This window comes from Notamacropus eugenii, chromosome 1 (genome assembly GCF_028372415.1).
Source record: "Notamacropus eugenii isolate mMacEug1 chromosome 1, mMacEug1.pri_v2, whole genome shotgun sequence".
NCBI classification, from domain to species: Eukaryota; Metazoa; Chordata; class Mammalia; order Diprotodontia; family Macropodidae; genus Notamacropus; species Notamacropus eugenii.
Genome location: NC_092872.1, coordinates 620,175,278 through 620,197,294, shown reverse-complemented (window position 1 = coordinate 620,197,294; position 22,017 = coordinate 620,175,278). Strand labels below are relative to the sequence as shown.

Genomic DNA, 22,017 nt, shown 5'->3' with positions numbered 1-22,017 from the left:
CACAGACCCTCCCCCAAGAGTCTGTTGATTGATTTCAGGGGATTCATGAACTTGGAAAAGGAGGTAGTTGAATCTTTCCTTTTATTAACCTCTAGTTGAAGTTTAGCATTTCTTTATTTAAGGATTTTTAAAAAATATTATGGAAAGGGAATTCATAGGCTTCACCAGATTGCTGAAGGAGCTTTTAACAGGAAAAAAAGATAATAATTAGTTCAAACCTATCACTTCACAGAAAAAGAAATTGACCGGCCCAGAGAGATTAAATTCCTTGACTGAGGCCAGATAATAAGAGTAAACACTCAAAGCTAGAACTTCTGACTGTATTTCAGTGTTCTTTCCTCTACATTAGGCAGCAAGGTGATGCTGTGGATAGTGTTGAACCCAGAACTCAGGAAGATCTGAGTTCAAATCCAGTCTCAGGCACTTACCAACTGTGTGATCCTGGGCAAGTCACTTAATCTCTGTTTGCCTCAGGTGCCTTGACTTGTAAAATGGGAATAATAAAGTACCTACCTCTCAGGGTTATTATGAGGATCAATGAGATAATATTTTCAAAGTTCTTAGCAAACTACCTGGCACATAGTAGGCACTTAATAAGTGTTTGCTTGCTTGCTTCCTTCTTCCTTCCAGCATAAGAATGCTACTCAGTAGAAAATGTAACAACCTAAGATTGATCTTCAGACTTAACAAAATAATACTATATTATGATTATACTATATTATGATTATTAAGGATGTACAGAAAAAGAAGGATTGGTCTAATGGGTAGTAACCCTAGTTATGTTTTCATCAAGAGAAACAGAGACGATGGAGAGTGCGCTGTCATTGTAATTCCTTAGGACTAATCCATCAATTGTCTTTGCCAACCCACCTTTAATGAAATTGAGCAGTTATCAAGGCCTCATAATTTATTGATAGCTGGATTTCCATAGAGTTATGCAAAAACCTGACAATCTAAAGAATAAGCCTCCCCCAGGAGGAAAGAGATGTCCTTTGCTAAACTCTGAAAAAAAGATTTATTTCAAAATCAACATTGTAGTGAAAATTCATTTTTATTTGAAATACACAGAACAAGAAAGTGAGCCACTAGTGAATGAGCCCTGCTTTCTCATTTCAGACATCACTACCTGCTACAGCCTGAATATATTAGAGATAAAACGGAGACTTCAATAAATCCTTTAAAAAATGAGGACAGATTTCTTAGTAGTGCCATACCAGGGGCAATTTGCTTCCCCAACCAGGACCTCAGTTTTCTTCTCTGCAAAATGAATCTGAAATAGATGATCTATAAGGTCCATTTTGCTCTAATGGGGTCTTTTCATTTCTAAGGTTCCTTGCTGCTCTTACAATCATTCTTGTTCTATTTTCTATGCTCTAAAAGCCTTTCCAGTTTAACAACAACAATAATAGTAACAAAATAATAATAGTAACGGTATTTACGTAGTGCTTTAATTAAGGTTTGCAAAGTACTTTACAAACATTACCTCATTTTGTCCTCACAACAACCTGGAAGCAGGCGCTATTATTATCCCCACTTTTCCAGCTGATGAAACTGAGGCAAATAAAGGTTAAGTGACTTGTCTAAGGTCACACAGCTAGTAAGTGTCTGAGACAGGATTCACACTCAGATCTGTCTCCCAAGTCTGCTTCATCCACCTAGCTTCATCAATGATGATGATATTAATAATAATGATAACATATATCATCTCTAAAATAATAATAGGTACCATTTACATAGAGCTTTAAGGTTTGCAAAGTGATCTACCACATCGCGTCACCTGATCCTTATAAACACCCTGGGATGCAGCTATGACAAGATTTGCCTCAGCAAGCCAACTGCAGGGTGTTGACCAGCAAGCACCTTGGAGCTGTTACCAGGATGACAGAGGAGCCCCTCTAGCTACTGAAGTTTAAACCACCCTATGCCAAATGTATGCAAATTACATTAACTAATTACATTAGCCACTTATTGGCTGATGTTGGCATGGCATTTGGGAAGAAGGGAAGAAAGAATGGTGCCTAGAATGATGCCAGGGATGGGAGGAGTGATGGATGTCTTATCGACCCTGAGGTTCTATCTTTTTAGGAAAAGGTGGGACATATGTAATACTTTTATACAGCAAGCTTTATCTTCATGGCATTAGTTTGAGCTATGGGTTCCCAATATAGTACTTAGATAAACTCAGCCTTCTTCTATACTCTTTACAACCCTGGAAAGCTATGATAGAAGGATGTTTGAGGAGCAATGGGTATAAAAGCATGTTTAGAAAGATGCCTATGATACACTAACTTATCTCCATTTTATGCAGTTGAGTCTCAGATTAAGTGGTTTGCCCCATGGTCATCCACAGCCACAGGTGATGTATGAATCCAGTTCTCCCTTAAATTCAGGTCTAGTGTTCTTTCCCCAATGGCAAACTGCCTGGAAACAAGACATTGTTTCTTCTAACTCATTCGGTTTTATGTTCTAAATTCCCAGTCAGCTTTGACGTTTACAAACCACATAATTGTTGGATCGAACTGAATTGAATTAATTTCTATGTTCCATGAAAGGCAGCATGGCATCATGGATCCAGAGCTGGCTTTGGAGTCACAGTGACTTGGATTCAAGTGCTACCTTTGAGATACACTGGCCAGGTGAGTTTTGGCCAGTTATTTACTCCCCATTGGTCTAAGCAACCTTCTAAGACTATAAAATGCAGGAGAAGCTTCTGACTTGCAGTGGTGGAAGAAGTTTCCTTACTTGTGTGTTCCCTATGCAAAAAAAATGAAATGCAGTTCAAATCTGGATCTATATTCCAAGGCAAAAGTTCTTAGTCTTTGTATCACAGTTCTGTCTGGCAGCCTGGTGAAGGTTATGGGACCCCTTCTCAGAATTGTCTTTTTAATTATATAAAATCAAATACATAGGATTGCAAAGGAAAATGATAGTATTGAAATTTTAAAAAAAATACATGTACACTTTCCCATCTAAGTTCATAGAATCCCTGAAATATATACAAGGAGACACAGAGGGCTAAAGTCCTTTCAATCTGCCAGTGTATGTTCTCCTTTCTGAGATTCTTTCTATGTGTAACATTCTATGTCCATATTCTAGGATTCCTTCCTATCCTAGCATTCTATTTGGTTTAATATTCTAAAATTCCTTCTGGATCTAACATTTTGTGATTCTGTGTTTGTAAATCACAGAGAAGAAATCATGTTGATTTTATTCTGTGTCTGTGTGTGTGTGTGTGTGTGTGTGTGTGTGTGAGAGAGAGAGAGAGAGACAGACAGACAGACAGACAGAGACAGAGATAGAGAGATAGAGAGACAGAGAGACAGAGACAGAGAGACAGAGAAAAAATGAAAAAGACAGAGAGAAAAGAAGGCAGAAGAGGAAGAGGAGGATGGGAGAAAAGGAGGAAGGGAGAAGGAAGAGAGAAGAGGAAAAAAGAGGAGGAAAGAAAAGAGAAAGAAAGAATGAACAGAGAGAGAGTGACTACTTTGAAAAATGACTTCTCTAGCTGATGCTTTAAGTAAATTTTTTTTTGTTTTGCTGGGAAAGGGGGAGGAGGCAGGGAGCGGAAAGTTTGCAGGAATTGCCAGAGTACGTAGGAGTAGATGTTTCTTTTCTAAATTGATAAGGAATTTATCACAAGCTACAGCATTTCAAGACATGGACAGTTTCTGTTATTGATCTAAAGTATTCTCAAGTCTGTGTGCTTACATTCTGGTCTAGATCCAGAGAATATGAATTTAAAGAGAAAGTCAAGAACAAAGACATTAGCTTCTCGCCAAGGCCATCTCCCATGATTCTTTCGTAATCATCAAGTTACAGAATATTTGAGAGAGAAGGAGCCTTTGAGGTCATCCACAGCAGCTCAGACTTTCCCAATGTCTGATAAGGGGAGGAGCTGGCAGCTGAACCCAGGTCTCCTGATTCACCATTTAGTACTTGTTTCTCCACACATTAGGCTGCCTTCTCCAAAGGCTTTGGGATAATAGTGGTCACCCAAACAGGACCTTTCACTTCGCTTGCCCATCTCTTGACTATTTGTCATATTCTGAACAGGACTTGATTTTGTTTTACAAAAAAAATTCAGATTCAAAATGTCTTGAGGACAAAAAGCAAATTCTCACATGATCTATTTAGTCATACTGCAACATAGCTGCTGCTTCTTTCAGTGTGTTTCTGCAGTGTGGAATGCAGCTGCCAAAACAATAAAATATGGGTTTGCTTAAAAGAGAGGCTGAGAACTGGGGTACTACTGTTATATTCCAGAGCACAATTAACAGTTAATCAGCACACCTAGTTTACAAATTACTTTTAATTAGGTCTTTCTCTTTTAGATAAAATGCCTGACACAGAAGTAATTACTTAGCAAATGACATTTTTTCAGAAGACATCTCTTGGTATGATGGGAGTAAACTCAGAATTTTTTTTTTGCCCTCCTTGCAGAGATTCCTTTTGATCAGAAGTTTTGGGACCAAAATAATATTTGTGAGGAGCCTGTGAGAAAACAACTTTATTGCTTGATTTTTATCTTAAGGGCTTTTTAGCAGAGTAATCTCATCTTGGAACGCAGAAAACTACTGTTGGAATACCATGGCTCAGAAGCATTACTATTAATAATAAAAACATTGATCAAAAGTCTCTTTTGATGTTTCATGGTGGTCTGGTCCTTGGGGACCATGCTACTGGGATCTTGAAGGTAATACCAGCAGAATGCAACCTACCATTCATTTGTTCATTGATTCATTCAGCAAATACTTATTTAATACTTGCTGTGTTGAATAATTTATCTACTATGTCCTCACAGAGTTTACAAAATCCTCTGCCCTCATAGAGGAAACATGGTCTACGGCAGTGGTTCTCAAACTTTTTGGTCTTAAAATTTATTGAAAACCTCCTCCAACAGCTTTTTAATGTGAGGTTTTATTGTCCAATACTAACTCTATTATAAATGAAAAGAGTTGATATTATTAATAAAATACTTTTGTCTTGTGGCCCTGATGAAATGCTCTTAGGGACCACCACGGGTAACCTAGATCCTACCATAAGAGGTTCTGTGGACTAACTATGAAAGTTGGAGTCAGGAGACAGATCTCTAGTTTCAAATCCTGAGTCTGTCACTTACTAATTTATGACCATTTAATTTCTCTGTCTCGGTTTGCTCATCTGTAAAATGGGGATAAGAATACCTGAAATCTCTACTTCACAAAGATGTTCTAAGTTTTAAATGGAGATAAAGCATAAACATTGCTGTGTGAACCTGAAGGTTTTATAAACATGTGAGCTCTTATTATTACAAAGCTTACAGGTATCATGTAGTATAAAAAAACACAGATACAAATAGGCATAACAGATAATAATTGATGGAAAGGGCATTAGGGAAGTAGGGGGAAGGTACTATGATAGGGGAAAAGATCCAAAGTTCACAATCCGAAGAACAGGTGGTTTTGAAGTACAAATTTACTTTTTCTTAGGCTGACGCACATACACACATGAACAAACTTTCAAATAGGATACATTGGAATTTAGAGACAAGGCCAAAAGGTATTAGCTTTTAAAATTGAAGCTAACAAGAAGCAACATAAAAATAGGACATTAGACAGCTCTAGCACTAGGCCATTCTAAGAAACAATATCCTTAGATTAGAGAAGGGAAATCCATCAGCTTTCAGGAGCTTGACTAAAATATCCCTTTAAAATATGTATTTTACTCTGGTTCTCTGATCACAAACCAATCTTCTCTTTTTTAATTTGATTTCCTGAGTGGACACCTACTGTCTAGGATAGAGCAGTTCCATGCAAAGGCTTGAGAAAATTCTAATTTTTAAACTAATAAATTGTATCCTACTTTACAATTCATTATCTTTTTAGGTTAAGTAGCATGAATTTATATCAAGGAGCTTGAACACCTCTGGGTGAATTGAAAGGGTGATATTTCTGAGGCTTCTGAATTGATGATGAGACCTTTGATTTGAAGTGACCTCTCCAAACTAAGGGTCACAAGAGCACCATTGGCTATACCTCCTCCTCCAACCCCAGTCATCTTCTTTAATATCATCTTTTAGAAGAAATAAATAGATTTTTCTCAGTTGAAAACTGCTATCTAGCCAGGAAGTTAGGTGGCACAGTGGATAGAGTGTAGGATCTAAAGTCAGAAAGACTTGTCTTCTTGAGTTCAGATCTTTCCTCAGACACTTACTGGCTATGTGACACTGGGCAAGTCACTTAACCCTGTTTGCCTCAGTTTCTTCATATGCAAAATGAGCTGGAGAAGGAAGTGGCAAACCACTCCAGTACCTTTGTCAGGAAAACCACAAAGGCAGTCATGAAGAGTTGGACACAAGTGAACAACAACCTTTTATATCATATTTATATCATTTGCCATCAGGAATGATATAAAATTTAACATTTATCAAATGAGATAATTGTACCTAATTCATTTTTTTAAAAACATGCCTTGCCTCATGTATTATAACAGAAGCAAGGTGATGTAATAGGAGAGCACTTTATTTAGATCAGAGGATCTGTGTTCAAATCACCACTGCCACTTGACAGTAGTGTGACTTTGAGTAACTCATTTAATTTTTCTTGACCTCAGTTTTCTCACCTATCAAACAAGGATAAAAATAGTTTTATAATCTAAATCACAGGGCTCTTCTGAAGAAAGAATTTGTAAACTTTAGGATTCATCCCAATAATCCTGCTCAACATTTCATTTTTCTTCTTTCTGAGTATTTTGTGACTGTTTCCTCTCTCCCACCAAAACCCAGGTTCAGATTTCCTTTACTGTATGTTCTTACATGGAAACCCATCAGATGCTGATCAGGGATTAAAAAGGGCAGAGAAAGACAGCATGGCAGGAAAGAAAGGGAACTGGACAAATACAAGAAGCCCAGGATTGTGAGGGTCAGATGAGTTAAATATAGTTCAAACATTTGTTCCTTTCATATTCATCCATCCATAGACCCATTTGTTGGTTTGTTCACTGCATTTGGAGTCAGAAAACTTTGGTACAAGAAGGTTCTTTGCTCAGGAAGCTCCAGTAGCTCTTTATTTCTTGTCTCAGGGATGAATAAGTCCTTCTGTAGAACATGTAAAGCTCTGCATCCTCTAACTCTGGACAACCCTTCCAGAATTACTCCACATCACTGTCCTTTACTCATTGTTCTAGTCATACTGGCCTGAACCTTATTCCCCTTCTATGGCATTCTGTCTCTAGCCTTCAGGCCTTTGCAGTCTGGATCACATTGCCTTTTCTCCTCCACCTTGAAGGATTCCTAGGTTCTTTCAAGGGTTGCAATAGGGGTCGCTTCCTAAACATTCCTCAGTTGCTAGTCCCTTTGCTTCTAAATATTTATAAAATGTCATATTTATATTTTCTATGTACATGCTGCCTACTCTCCCCACTTCTATCCCATCTCTCAATGGAATGAAAACTCTTGAGGGCAGAGACTATTAATTTTTTTTTTTTTTTGTCTTTGTGTACTTAGCACTTACCATAATGATTTTCAGGTAGTGGTTACTTAATGAATGCTTATTGAATGAATGAACACACACATTGGATAAGAGAAGAATTTATTACATATTGGAGAAAGATAATATTTAACTAGTTTAATTCCATGGTCAGAAATCACTTGTTGTATGTTTCTAATTTTCATTGTCTGTATTAAGTAACATATACAAATATACAGTAGTTCCCCCTTACCCTGAATGACATCTAAAAACTATTTGAACATTATTGCTTTGGTTCTTCCCTGAAAACTATCTTTAGATACTTTCCCCCATCCCTTTAGGGGTGGGAAACCTGTAGCCTTGAGGCCACACATGGCCCTCTAGGAACTCAAGCGAAGTCCTTTAACTTAATCCAAACTTCATGGAACAAATCCCCTTAATAAAAGGATTTGTTCTGTAAAACTTGGACTCAATCAAAAGGCCACACCCAAGGACCTAGAAGGCCACGTGTGGCCTGGAGACCACAGGTTCCCCATCCCTAGGATATATATATCTATACATCTAGATATATCTGTAGCTATCTATCTATATATTTATCTACATCCATAATCTATATCTACCTAGATATGTGTGTATACATACATATACATACACACATACATATATACATTTGTGTGTGTGTGTATGTGTTCTAATAGTGGACTAATTGGACCTTTCTGGCCCTTTATGTTTTTTCCTAAGATTTCTTCTGCAAAGACTTCAAATTGAGAAATAAATGTTTGTATGATAAAGAACTAATTGTAACGTTCCGTGGATGGGTTTTAAACACAAGGTCTGATATGAAAAGAACACAGCATTAAACGTCAGGTGACCTAGATGTAGTTCTTGTTTCCACAACTAGCTGGCTGAATTTGGGCAAATATCTTTCTCTCTCTGAAGCTTGTGCCTCAGCTATAAAATAAGGGTTTGGACTATAAAATTATAGATTTTAGGTCTGGAAGAAACATTCATAATCATCTAATCCAACACTATCATTTTACAAATGAGAAATTGAAACCCAAATTGGTTGAAAGACTTGACCAAGGACACACAGATAGTTACTGAACCTGCATTAGAACCTAGGTCTTTTGACTTCAAATCCAGCAATCTTCCTACATAATCTCTTCATTTTCTCCCAGCTCCAGCAATCTCTACTAAGTCTAAAATAAGGCTATTGTTCTTGGAATTATATTTTTTAAAAATGTCTGGGTTTAAATCTTAGCTCTGCCATTTACTGACTGTGTGACCTTGACCATGTCATTATACCTTTTTGAGAATTAATCTCCTTATCTGTAAAATGGGGATAGCTTTCGGCATGTTGTCCCCTCCCCCCATTAGACTATGTTCTCCTTGAGGCTGTTTTCACCTCTCTTTGCATCCCAGTTAGTAAACTAACTGCTTAGTAAATGATTGTTGACTTCACTTGACTTGGTGCTAAAAATAATAATATTTGACCTACCCATATTCTGGAAGTAAATTTAGGAAGATCTAAATTAAAATCTGGACTCCAACACTTCTCCACTGTGTGACCTTTGGGCAAGTCAGTGAATATCTGCCTCAGTTTTCTCATCTATAAAATGGGGATGATGATAACATGTGCCTCCCAGGGTTGTTGTAAAGATAACAGGACATATTTGTAAAGTGTGTTATAAACCTTTAAGAGGTACATAAATCCTAACTATTATTTGCTTTTATCATTAGGAAAGCTTTTTCAAACCTTAAAGCTAAAGAAATGGGTTGCCTTTTTATCTCTATAATTTAGCATTAGAGATAAAGTCCTGGACTTGAGACAGCAAGGCTTAGGTTCATGCCCTGCCCCTGAGTCTTACTAATTATATGAGACTGACCAAGAGCATGCTTTCTGTACCTATGCCCGCTACTCAGACAAATATTAGTAGGAAAATGACAAGGTAATGAGGTGGTTGGTGTGACATCTATCCAAACCTTTCTTTGCTTTCTCTTGCAGCACAGTTCTGCTGGGTGACTCAGCAAATGACTCACAAGTGACTGCTCAGCTGGCACATTCCTTCTCATGATTCATGAGACTAAATCCAAGCACTTCATCTTGGAAATACCAAGAAACATGCTTCCCTATAAAGATACCCTTCCTCAGGTATCAGGACACTTGTCACTTCTGTCCCAGTTAAAATTCCACTTTCAACAGGAAGCCTTGCTTAGCCTTCCCCCTCTCCCAATGCTAGTGCCTCTCCTCTGTTGATTATCACCTATGGATCCCTGCTGGTACATAGTTGTTTTTGTATTCTCTCCCCCATAAGACTGTAAAGTTTTGAGGGCAAGGACTGTCTTTTGCTTTTCTTTGTATCCCCTGTGCTTAGCATGGTGCCTGACACATAGTAGGTACTTAATAAATCCTTATTGACTAATTGTGCTAGAAACCAAGGGGACCACACTGTTTTATTTAACAATTACGTGACTGGATGGATTTAATTATTTGCTTACATATTTCATGGCATTCTCCTCCCTGTCACCACTTGGTAAAACATTAGCTCCTTCAGGGCCATATGCCCATTGTCTTATAATGTGACCAATCAGGAGGAAGCAGTACATCACCAATCATCAGTTTGGGAATTACAAATGTAGAACCTATAGTGAAGGCTGTCAAGCAACAAGGAAGCATCTGCTGGTAGATCTTGGAGTCTTACCCCGTAGTTCTTCAAGCTGGGTGCCTTCATTGTGCTCCACTCTCTGCTCCTTGCCTGCATTCCCTGTAGAGAAGAGATGAAAGAAAAAAAATGCCAGCAATATTCTCCCTTCCCTAGAGTGTGCTTAGAGATTGGAATCAGCATGGTACATTGGGAAGATTGGTAAATTTGGAGTCAAAGAATCTGGGTTTGAATTTAGGCTCTACCTGCATGATCTCAAGAAAGATACTTCACCTTAGTTTCCTTATCTGTGAAAAGATGGACTCGGATAAGATTATCTAAGATCATTTCCAGGTCCAAATCTATAAACCTATGACTATATGTTAGGACTTCCCTTATTTACCAGGGAACAGGACATTGGAGTGACACAATAACCAACCAATCAGAAGGATATGTGAGGCTCAGGGCTGCTTGATATACCAGTGATCCTTTGTGACTGAACTTAAGCCAAATCTGGAGATGCCTGTAGCTGTCAGAAACCACAGAACAAGTCTTGTTCAGCTAAAGGGCACCCTTCAATAGAAGCTACAGACTTGGGTCCTTATTCAGGATTTTCTAAACATCCTGGCTTATTGTGTCTACAGATGTCCCCATCCCTTTAACCCCAATCCTTGCTTGAAAGCCTCTAGAAACAGTATTATCTCACCCCATTTCTACTTCCCTTTGAGCAGCTGAGAACTCTCTCTCTCTCTCTCTCACTCCACTCTTTTATAAGTTCTTCTTCTCAGACAATAAATGTTTTTAATTGGTGTGTTAGATTCTGTTTCATTTCAGGTCCCTTAATGAGCCTTGAGGGTCTTTTGTTAACAAGACAATTCAATGAAGATGCCAGTTCCTACAGGAAGCCTTTATTCATCCTCTCTTAGTAGTACCTTCATAAAGCTTTATTGTATTTAACTGGGTCCTGGAAACAACCTCAGAATGCTTTAAGTCAAATTGTTATTTCTGGAGGAATCCCATCAGGACTATGCTTGAAAACATATAATGAGATGCAAGTCCCAATAGCTGCCCATTTAACTTTTTGGATAGCTCTAATACTCAGAAAGCATTTTTTTTTTTAATTTTGAGTACAGTTACACCTCTCTTCAATATTTAGCAGCTATTTCCAGTTTTGTCCTGTCAGGTCAAATGAAATGTTCCTAATGCTTCCCTCCCCTTTTCTCATATTTGTAGCTACTTATCCATTTTTATATTCCTTTCCTTATAATAGACCATAAAATTCTTGGGGGGGGGGCTTTTTTTTAAATTTTGTTTTGTATCCCCATCCTTCACAGTGCTTTAAATATTTTGCTTAACAAGTTCATGATGAATTGAATTGAATCAGGGTGGTAGAAATTGGACGTGGAGGCAAAGGAGGATTAGGCTTGGGTCCCAGCTCCACTAATTACTACCTGCATGACCTCTGGCACCAAGTCACTTAACCTCTCCAGCTCTCATCTTTATCTTCTGTAAAACTAGTATTGGACTGGCCAAACTCTAAGATCTCTTTTAGCTCTACATCCTATAATCCTGGTCTTATTTTTTAAAAAAAAGATGACATTTCACAACAACAAAAATGAAAAGGAAAACAACAAATGCCATTTATAAGAGCAACATCATGTATTTGATATTTTAAAATATGTGACATTGAACACATGGCAAGAGTAAATAAAGGGTGAGATCATTCTCTGTAGGCATCATTCCTGTTCCATTTCAGTACAGACATTCTAAGTATAATCAGACTATTAATGGAAATCGCCTTTTCACCCATGCTATATCCATAGATTGTCAGTCATACTAAAGTAGAACTCATAGAGCATTGCTTTTTGTTAATAGAAAATAATCATCCTTTGTTTCACTAAGTGTCTAAATGTCTGAAATATGTCTAGCATCCACAGAAACATATTCTTTGAAGATCAGTTATTAAATAAAACTTTTCAAAAGGAGGAAAATGAAAGAGATATCCCTTTTCAAGTTTCCACTGTCACATGGGAACACAAGGGAAGAATTCTCTGACTTCTAAAACCTGAAGATGTAAGAAAGTCAAGATCTAAATGCCCATGGGACTCTCGTGTGAGTAGAGATACCAAGACCTGGCTGTCTATTGTTTTACTGCTTCATTAGGTTACATAATGCAATTAACTCACAAATGGTAAATTTTGGGTGGGGAAGGGTTGAAATGATTATGTAACAATATACGACCACAAGAATAATCATCATCAAAATACTGGCTCCTGGGTTTAGAGAGCTTAGCAGTTTACTTAGTGTTTTGCAGATATTTCATTGGATCCTCACAGAGGAAGGGGGGAAGGGAAGGGAATAAATAATTACCAAATGTCTACTATGTCTCAGTCACTGTGCCAAGCTACTTTACAAATATTATCTCATTTCATTCTCATAACAACTCTGTGAGATAGGTTCTATTATTATCTCCATTTTACAGTGGAGGAAACTGAGGCAAACAGAGGTGAAGTGACGTATCCAGGGTCACACAGTTACTAAGTGTCTGAGAGTGGAATTGAACTCAGATCTTACCATCTCTAGCCCCAGCACTCTATTCACAGCATTATCTAGGTTCTAGTTGCCCAACAGCAATCCTGTTATACTATGAGTGTGTATGTTTGCATATACACACACACATATACATATATATGCACATATACATACACACATATAGTGGTAGTTGTTGTCCTTCATTCTTGAAGAGGACCAAAATGACATCACCTTGATAAAGTCAAGTTTCAATGTATCCAACTGTGGCTGATCAGACCAACATGAGCCTGAAATGCTCTACCACAGATAGGGCACAGATAGTCCATGTGAACATTTGATGTGGATACTCCAAATCTGCACATCCTATGTTTCCTTTGTGCTGTTTCAATTCTGCTTTGCTGATAGAGCATAGCACCCTTTCTGATATGAGCACCCCATGCTGCGCAGTCCCATGCCAGTGTCTCCCATGTCACACAATCAATTCCAAAGTTCTTGAGAGAGATCTTGAGAATGTCCTTATATCACCTCTTCTGACCACCATGTGATCACTCTCCCCATGGGAGTCCTTCATAAAATAGTCTTTTTGGCAAGCATACATTGAAGCAATGTGGCCAGCCCATTGGAGTTGTGCTCTCTGAAGCATAGTTTGAATGCTTGGCAGTTTAGTTTGAGCAAGGACCTCAACGTCCGGTACCTTATCCTGCTAGGTGATCTTCAGATTCTTCCTAAGACAGTTCAAATGGAAGCAATTCAGTTTCCTGGCATGGCACTGGTAGACTGTCCATGTTTCACAGGCATACAACAATGAGGTCAGCACAATGACTCTGTAGACTTTCAGATGTATAATACATCTTCTCTCCCAAACTTTTCTTCAGAGCTTCTCAAACACTGAGCTAGCTCTGGCAATGCGTGCATCAACCTCATTGTCAATGTGTACATCCCTGGAACATACACTACCAAGGTAAGTGAACTTATCCACAGTATTCAGAACTTCTCCATTTGTTGTAACTGACGGTTCCTTGTATGGATGGCGTGGTGGTGGCTGATGGAGCACCTGTATTTTCTTGGTGTCAATTATTAGGCCAAAATTAGCACAGGCAGCAGAGAATTGATCCATACTTTGTTGCATCTCAGCTTCAGAGGCTGCACTGAGTGTATAATCATCTGCAAACAGAAAATCATGCACCAATACTCCCTCCACTTTGGTTTTGGCTTGTAGCCTTTCCAAATTGAAGAATTTTCCATCAGTATGGTAGTTGACCTTGATGCTGTGTTATTCCTTGTTGAAAGCATTTGACAACATGGCTGAAAACATCATGCTAAAAAGCATGAGAGCAAGCACATGGCCCTGTTTCACTCCATTGTGACTGGGAAGGCACAAGAGCTTTATCCCTTAACCAGAACCCAGGCAAGCATGCTATCATGAAATTGACATACAATACTGATCATATATACATACACACACACACACACACATATATATATACATATATATATATATATATATATATTACCCATAGATGATTGCACATTTTCATGCCCATTAAACTGTGAGTTCTTTGAGAGCCAGTATTGTCTTTTGCCTTTCTTTGTATCTCCAGTTCTTAACACAATGCCTGGTAAATAGTAGGTTCTTAATAAATGTTTATTGATTGGCCTTGATACATAGAAAAGGTAGGTCTTTATTATAGTTCCCCATTTCACAGATAAGGAAATTGAGGCCCCAAGCAGTTAAAGGACCTACCAGAGAGCTTATAAGTGACAAAGCCAGAGCTTGAACCCAGTTCTTCTGAATATAAAATTAGTGCTATATATTTGGGCATAAACTATATTTCTGCTCTTGAACAAGTCTGTTGAATTAATATTTTAAAAGTCCTATTTTTTCTACTGAGGTGATCTCTACTTCCTTGAATCCCTCCCTGAATTTTGTTCAGACCACATGAATGCCTATAAGAGCATAATCTGTGCTGTTGTTATTCATTTGTGAGAGGTAGGATAGATAGTATAGCAGAGAGAGCACTGAATTTAGGGTCTGCAGAACTGGGTTCAAATCTTACCTCTGCCACTTACCACCTGTGAGACCTCAGGCAAGTTACTTAATAACTCTAGGCCCCACTTTCTTCATCCAAAAAATGAGATTGTTACTGTTGAGTCATTCTTCCAATTCTGTCGACTCTTTATAACCCTGTATTTTCTTAGCAAAGATACTGGAGTGGTTTGCCATTTCCATTTTGAGCTCATTTTACAAATGAGAAAACTGAAGCAAACAGAAATAAGTGTCTTACCCAGGGTCACTCAGCTAGTAAATGTCTGAGGTCAGATTTGAACTGAGGAAGATGAATTTTCCTGACTCTAGGATGGCCATTCTATCCACCGCATTCCCTACCTGACCATAAAATGTGGCAGTTGACTTCTCTATCTCTCCATCTTTGATCTCAGAGTAATGATTCTAGGGACCTGCATGCATCTGAATGTGGATGTCATAGTGAGGGTTCATGTGTTTAATTTGTGTTTGCTCCAGTAACTCTGGATCCTGCCCTCAACATCTCACCAAAAAGTGGTGCTCCATTACATGGAATGCAATTGCAAGAGGATCTTTTCATCTCAAAGACTTATGGAAATCCTTCCTCCTTAAAACAATCAGAGAATCTCATATTTAGTGGAATGTAAGTTCTTTGAGGTCATTTTTTACTTTCTTTATAGTCTCAGCACCTACCTAGCAGAGTAGGCACTTAATAAATGCTTGTTGAACAAAATTGATTAGAAAGCTGAAAGTAATCTTGGAATATTCCATATCCAACTGTTATTTCAGCAGGAATTCCTTATATAATAGCCCATCCAGAATATCTTGAAACTTCCCAGAGTTGTTCAATTCACTTTTGATCAACTCTAATTGTTCAGAAACGTTTCCTCATTTTGAGTTGAAATATACCTCCCTACAGCTTTCACCTATTACCACTGGTTCTACCCTCTGGGGCCAAATAAAATGTGCCAAGACGCTCTTTGAATCCCTTCCAATACTTAAGCCAGCAATCATGACACCAGACCTTCAGAATCACATAGAAGGAAGAAACATTAGAAGACATATAGTCCAATTTGTACATAAACAAGAACCCCCTTCCCAACAGATGATCATGCAGCTTTTCTCAAAGACCTCCAGCCTTCACCCACTACCATTAACCAAAACAAGTTTTTTGTACTTTTGGACAGCTCTTGTTTGAAATTCATCTCTTCTCTCCAACTCCCATGTAAACCTAGGTCTGCTCTTTGCAACTTTCATCCACTCTTACCAGTTCTTCTGCCTTCTATGACCAAAAAGAAGAAGCTTAATCCTACTTCCATATTACAGACCTTCAAACAGAATTTTCATTTCTCCAGGCCATAAATCACCAGCTATTTCAACCAATTCTTGAATGTCATGATCTGTACATTATACTGCTTCGTCTCTTTTGGATTCTGTATAGCTTATTATTCCTTTTCTAAAGTGAGGTACCTAGAACTTAAGTAATACTCAATATGTGGTCTAATGAAGGCAATACACAATAACTCTATTTCTTCCCTAGTCACAGAAACCGTCCTCTTAATACAGATGAAGATTGCAATATCTCTCTTGGTTGAATATGCCACAGTGAAGATACGGTGAACTCACCATAGGCCATTGGGTCTAAAAGCAGTTTTTTTCAGTCCTGAGCAAGCTTTTTAACCTCTCTCCTTATTAATATCTTCATCTGGAAAATGCCTATTTCACAGGGTTGTTGTGGGGAAAGAGCTTTATAAACCTCAAAATACTAGAGAAGTGTGAGTTAATGTTAACTATAGTTGTTACTTCTCAGCTGAAACAGGATCAGGGCAGAGACCATCCCTTGACTACTTCTTAAAGAGGCCTATTCATTGAATGGGCATTACATCACTCTAAGTGAGTACTTGAAAAGGCCTTAGCCTAAAAGGGCCAGGGTCTTCCATTACATCCTGGGCCATCTCCAGTCATTCTAATGAATGGATCACTGGATCCAGATGGCTCAGGAGGAGAAAATAAGGCTGGTGAGCTTGCATGGCCCTCCCTCACTCAAATCAAAGTCAAGTGCAAGTCATGTCATCATTTCTCTGATGTCATGGTCTTCTTTGAAAAGGAAGAACAAACACAACAATCACAGTGTTTATCCTGAATTCCACAAAATCCCTCAGATCCTTTTAGAACAAAATGTTATGTAGCCATACCTCCCCCCATTTTAGGACTTTACATTTCTTCTCATTAAGTTTCTTCCTCTTTTTTTTTTTTTTTTTGGAGACAAGTGTGATTAAGTGACTTGCCCAGGGTCACACAGCTAGTAACTATCTGAGGCTGGCTTTGAACTCAGGTCCTCTTGACTCCAAGGCTGGTACTATATCCACTGTGCCATCTACCTGCCCCTTTCTCATTAAATTTTATCTTGGTTGATTCAAGCCAATATTCCACTTTGTCAAGAGCTTCAGAGTCTTGGTTCTCTCAACGCATGTGTCAGTTCTCCTTCCCAGTCTTATATCATTTGAAAATTTGATAAGCATGGCCTTTATACTTTCAATGAAGTCATTAATAATAATCTCAAACAGAACAAGGTAAAAGATAGAGCCTAGAGACACCATACTAGAGACCTCCCTCCAGGCCAACATTAACCTTTTTGTTATCATTCTCTTTGTGTCTAGATATTTAAACTGCTCTGAATTCAGTGAACTATACAATTTCCAGGCCATAACTTTTCATATCATCTGCAAGGACAATGTTAGAGACTTTGTCATATGCCATTTGGAAATCCAGGTAAGCTATTCCTCCCACAGTCCTCTGATCTATGAGCCTAGGAGACCTGTAGGAGGAGGGTGGAGAGAGGAAATGAGATTAATCTGGCATGAAAGAAGCAGGGTGTGTAGAGTAATATAGTGATGAATTTAAGAGACCAGGAGACCTCTGTCTGAATACTGCCTCTGATACTTAGTGTATATATATATACATATAGATAGATAGATAGATAGATAGATAGATAGATAGATAGATAGATAGATAGATATAGATACCTATCTATTATCTATATCTATGGATATCCATAGATATAGATAGATAGATAGATAGATAGATAGATAGATAGATAGATAGATAGACAGACATATACATATATAGATATATGGACAAGTAATTTAATCTCTCCAAGCCTCAGTTAGCTCATCTGTAAAAGGACCTTAATTCTGGTGACACACAGAACCAAGAATATAGTAACAGCAATATTGTTTGAAGAATAACTATGAATGACTAAGTAATTCTGAGTATTATAAATACTCAAAATACTCAAGTCAGCCGCAAAGGACCTATGAAGGAAGATGCTATCCATCTCCAGAGAAAGAACTGATAAATAGAAGTATGCATAGTATGGTTTTACATATGTATGTATGCACACATATATGTACACAAATATAAATACATACACATATGTGTATCCATATATACAAATACATGTACGTATGTGTGTGTTTATGTCAAATGGTGGCCTTCTCTAATGCAGAGTGGGAAGGGAAAGAGGGAGACAGATTGGAATTCAAATGTAACAAAAATAAATTACATCTTTAAAACAGAATAATTTTATCTTTGAAAAATAATTATCCCTTACACTTATCTAACCGGAATGTTGTAAGATTTAAATGAGATAATTCACATTAAGCACTCTACAAATTCCAAGATACTAGAGATGTATTTGGTTACTATGATTCGGACCTCTTCTTGAGGAAATTATGCTAGCTTACAGTGCCCATATAAAGATTATTTTGGAGAGGTTGACTTCACCATGACAAATGAAGGTAATATAGGTTTTCTTATAAATATGGGAAAATGATGAAAAAATTATGGCCCTTGAAAATCAACATCAGGGTATGAATTATTCAGAAGATTTATCAACAGTGGTAACAGTAGCCAGATAATTAACCAAATAATTGTATACCTATCTCTTTGTTCTGTAATAACAACTTATACTTGGGTGTTTGAGCCAAGTCATACAATTCTTCAGGATATGACAAGATATTCACCTGCCCCAAGTGGTGAAGTCTGCAAGCAAAAATGAGAGCAAACACGGTGAGTAAACTCAACTGCACCCTCTTCTTAGCAATCATTTCCTGAGCAACTTGTAGTAGATTTTCTATTTTTCTAGGACTCCTTTGAACTTCTTTCAAAGCATTACTTCAGCAGAATATCTGATTGACTACAAGGTCTGTGATCCATGCAAGAACAGGTCAAGTTTTTCCAATCTTTTCTAAGAAAAGTTCTAGGTATTCCACAGACCTTTTTTAAAATCTGTTTTAGAGACACTGGTAAGCACTGTAATCAAGGATCAGACAACTACCTGGAACCTTAAGTACACTTGACACAAAATTATGTTAGATACAGACAGACTTAATGCTGTCTGTAGTTACAGACAGCATTATATTACCATTTTCTGAGGAAAGGAAAGGAAAGGAAAGGAAAGGAAAGGAAAGGAAAGGAAAGGAAAGGAAAGGAAAGGAAAGGAAAGGAAAGGAAAGGAAAGGAAAGGACAAAGGGGATTTAAGAGTTGAAGTAGTCCTTAGATCATCTCATCCAAATTCCTCTGTTAGCTTATCCTATGTGTGTATTATGTACATATAACATGTACACACATGTGTATGTATGCATGTATGTAGGCATATCTGTTTGCATATATTTTTTTCATCATTGTCTCCTCTATTACACTCCATGAACACAGGATGTGTCTTTTCCCTTTCTCTGTATTCCCAGAACTTAGCAAAGGCCTTGGCACACAATAAGTGCTTAATAAATTCTTCTTGGCTGACTGGCAGCACCATGATTAGAATCCACATCTCAACATCCCACCCCAAGCTCTTGATACACCACCACTTCAGTGTTCTAGGAACCTCGGGACCTGTTGATGATTAATTCAGTCTAGCAATAAGCATTTATTAAATATGCAATAGACACCATGTCAGGCCCTGAAGATACAAAGTAACAATAACAAGAACAGTAAACCTCACACTGTCCTGCCCCTCAAAATCCTGAAAGGGAAGCAAAGGCAAACATAGAGAGTTTGTAGCTGTATGGCTGTACGATTACAGACATGTAATTTCACCTTTCTGAACTTCAGTTAAAGGAAGGTAGGGGGCACAGTGAATAATGCATCAGGCCTGAAGTCAGAAAGACCTGAGTTCAAATCCAGCTTCAGACATTTAGTAGCTGTGTGATTTTGGGCAAGTCATTTAATGCTGTTTGCCTCAGTTTGCTCATCTGTAAAATGAGCTGGAGAAGGAAATAGCAAATCACTCTAGTATCTCTGCCAAGAAAACTCCAAACGGCATCACAAAGAGGCAGACAACTGAAATGACTGAACAACAACCACAATTTCAGCTTCTTTACCCATAAAATAGTGGAAGTAATACCTGTGCAGGGTAACTGTGAGGAAAGTGTTTTGAAAACCTAAAATTGCTATATACATGTGAGTCGTTAATTACTGTTATTATTGTCTTAGGGAAATTTCAAAAGAACAGGTCAGAGTAGTACACTTAGTATTAGAAATACATGCATGCAAGTAAGTTTCATTTAACTGCAGCAGCTCAAGATCCATCCAAAGCTGCTTATCTGTTTTCAGGCTGTTTTGTGAAACAATTGAGAGGGTAAAAGGACTATTGTGAAGTTGGTTAACTAAAAAAAAAAAGATTTTGAATAAAGGTTAAAGGGTTTGGAATTATGTAGCCAAGAAATATGAAGCAAAAGTGCAACTTCCTAACACCTCAAGTACATAGAGGATTATGGTATTTGGATGAAGGCCAGTTACTCTCTCTATCTACTGGAGACAGAATAAGAGAACCCAAAACTGGAAAAGGAAGCTTTAAATTAGATAAAGAAATGTTTCCATATAAATATAGATGTTCTTGGCTAGGGGGCAGGGGGGAGAGACTTGAAGTTTCACCAGTGAGGGGAACTCCCTCTACTAATATAAATCAGCCTGGAGTGTTGCCTGGATCATTTCAAGGTTAAGTGTGTGTGTGTGTGTGTGTGTGTGTGTGTGTGTGTGTGTGTGTCTGTGTGTCTGTGTGTCTGTGTGTGTGTATTATATGAGAGAGACAGAGACAGAGACAGAGAGACAGAGAGAGACTAATAGATATGGGGGCAGCTAGGTGGTATAGTGAATAGAGTACTAAATTTGGAATCAGAAAAACCTGAGTTCAAATATGGTCTCACACTTACTAGCTGTGTGATCCTGGTCAAGGCACTTAACCTTGCTTTCCTCAGTTTCCTCATCTGTAAAATGAGGTAGAGAAAGGAATGACAAACCATTCCAATATCTCTGCCAAGAAAATCCCAAATGGAGTCATGGAAAGGGACAAAATATAGACAGATATTTGTACTTCTAGGAGAATTAACATTGATGCCCAGCCTTGGTATCATGAAGAACTGGGCTCCAGTCCTATGTCTGACACATAGAAGCAACAGGAATGTAGGGAAGTCATTCAAGCTCTCAATGTTCCCAAGTGACTCTCTAGGAATATTAACTACAGAAGAATTGCCAGGAGGGTGTTGCCACACTAGGAATTCATTAGACCTATGAAATCACAGATCCATACCAAATTGGTAATAATGATGATGATAATTTAAAATTAAGAGCACATTGAGGAAAGGATCATGATAGGGAACTCTTGGTGAGAAAACTCCTTCTATTATTGTAGATCAACAATCCTTTATGATTTATACTTAGGAAATTGCCTGGGGGCATGAGGAGATTAAGTAACCTGCCCAGGTTCACATAGTCAGTTGAACCTAGATTTTGGCTCTATAGTCAATGTACTCTATCCACTAAGCAACAATGCTTTCTGTGTATATATAATAAAATTTCCCCAATGTTTCAATATGGTATGGAAATGGATGTTACTCTTCAGTCATTCAACACCATTTTGATTATTTTGCTCTGTTGGGCAAAGCATACTAAGTGCAATGCTTATTTCCCATTATTGTCGGTGTTCAGTCATTTCAGTCATGTCTGACTCTGGAATGGTTTGCCATATCCTTTTCTAGTTCATTTTGCAGCTAAGGAAACTGAGGCAGGGTCACATAGAGACTAAGTTTCTGAGGTCAGATTTGCACAGGCCCAGCCCTCTATCCACTGTGCCACCTCGCTACTGCAAATGAATAGACTCTCTCAAAAGCTATGCCAGAGTAGCATAACCTTGAGTAAGTCAAATCAGTGAGCACTTATTAATTAAATACTAATTGCCAGACTCTATTATAAGCACTAGGGATACAAAGAAAGGCAAAAATAGACCTTGCCTTCTAGGAGCTTGCAGTATAAAGGGGGAAATAACATGTAAATAGCTAAGAATACAGTATAGAGAATATAGATAGGAAGTCAATC

At 38.0% G+C, this 22,017-nt stretch overlaps 1 protein-coding gene across 4 annotated transcripts in view; it reads right to left on the bottom strand.

Annotated features, from left to right (window-relative positions):
* Positions 1-22,017, bottom strand: part of ZMAT4 (zinc finger matrin-type 4) — a 756,701-nt gene that overhangs the window by 379,748 nt on the left and 354,936 nt on the right. For 3 of the 4 annotated variants that reach the window (XM_072635103.1, XM_072635102.1, XM_072635104.1), the window contains one exon: positions 10,148-10,210. The exons of the other annotated variant lie outside the window; for it this stretch is intronic. In XM_072635103.1, coding sequence (XP_072491204.1) covers positions 10,148-10,210 — 63 coding nt within the window. The remainder of the gene's footprint in view (positions 1-10,147; positions 10,211-22,017) is intronic. 4 annotated transcript variants of the gene reach the window in all.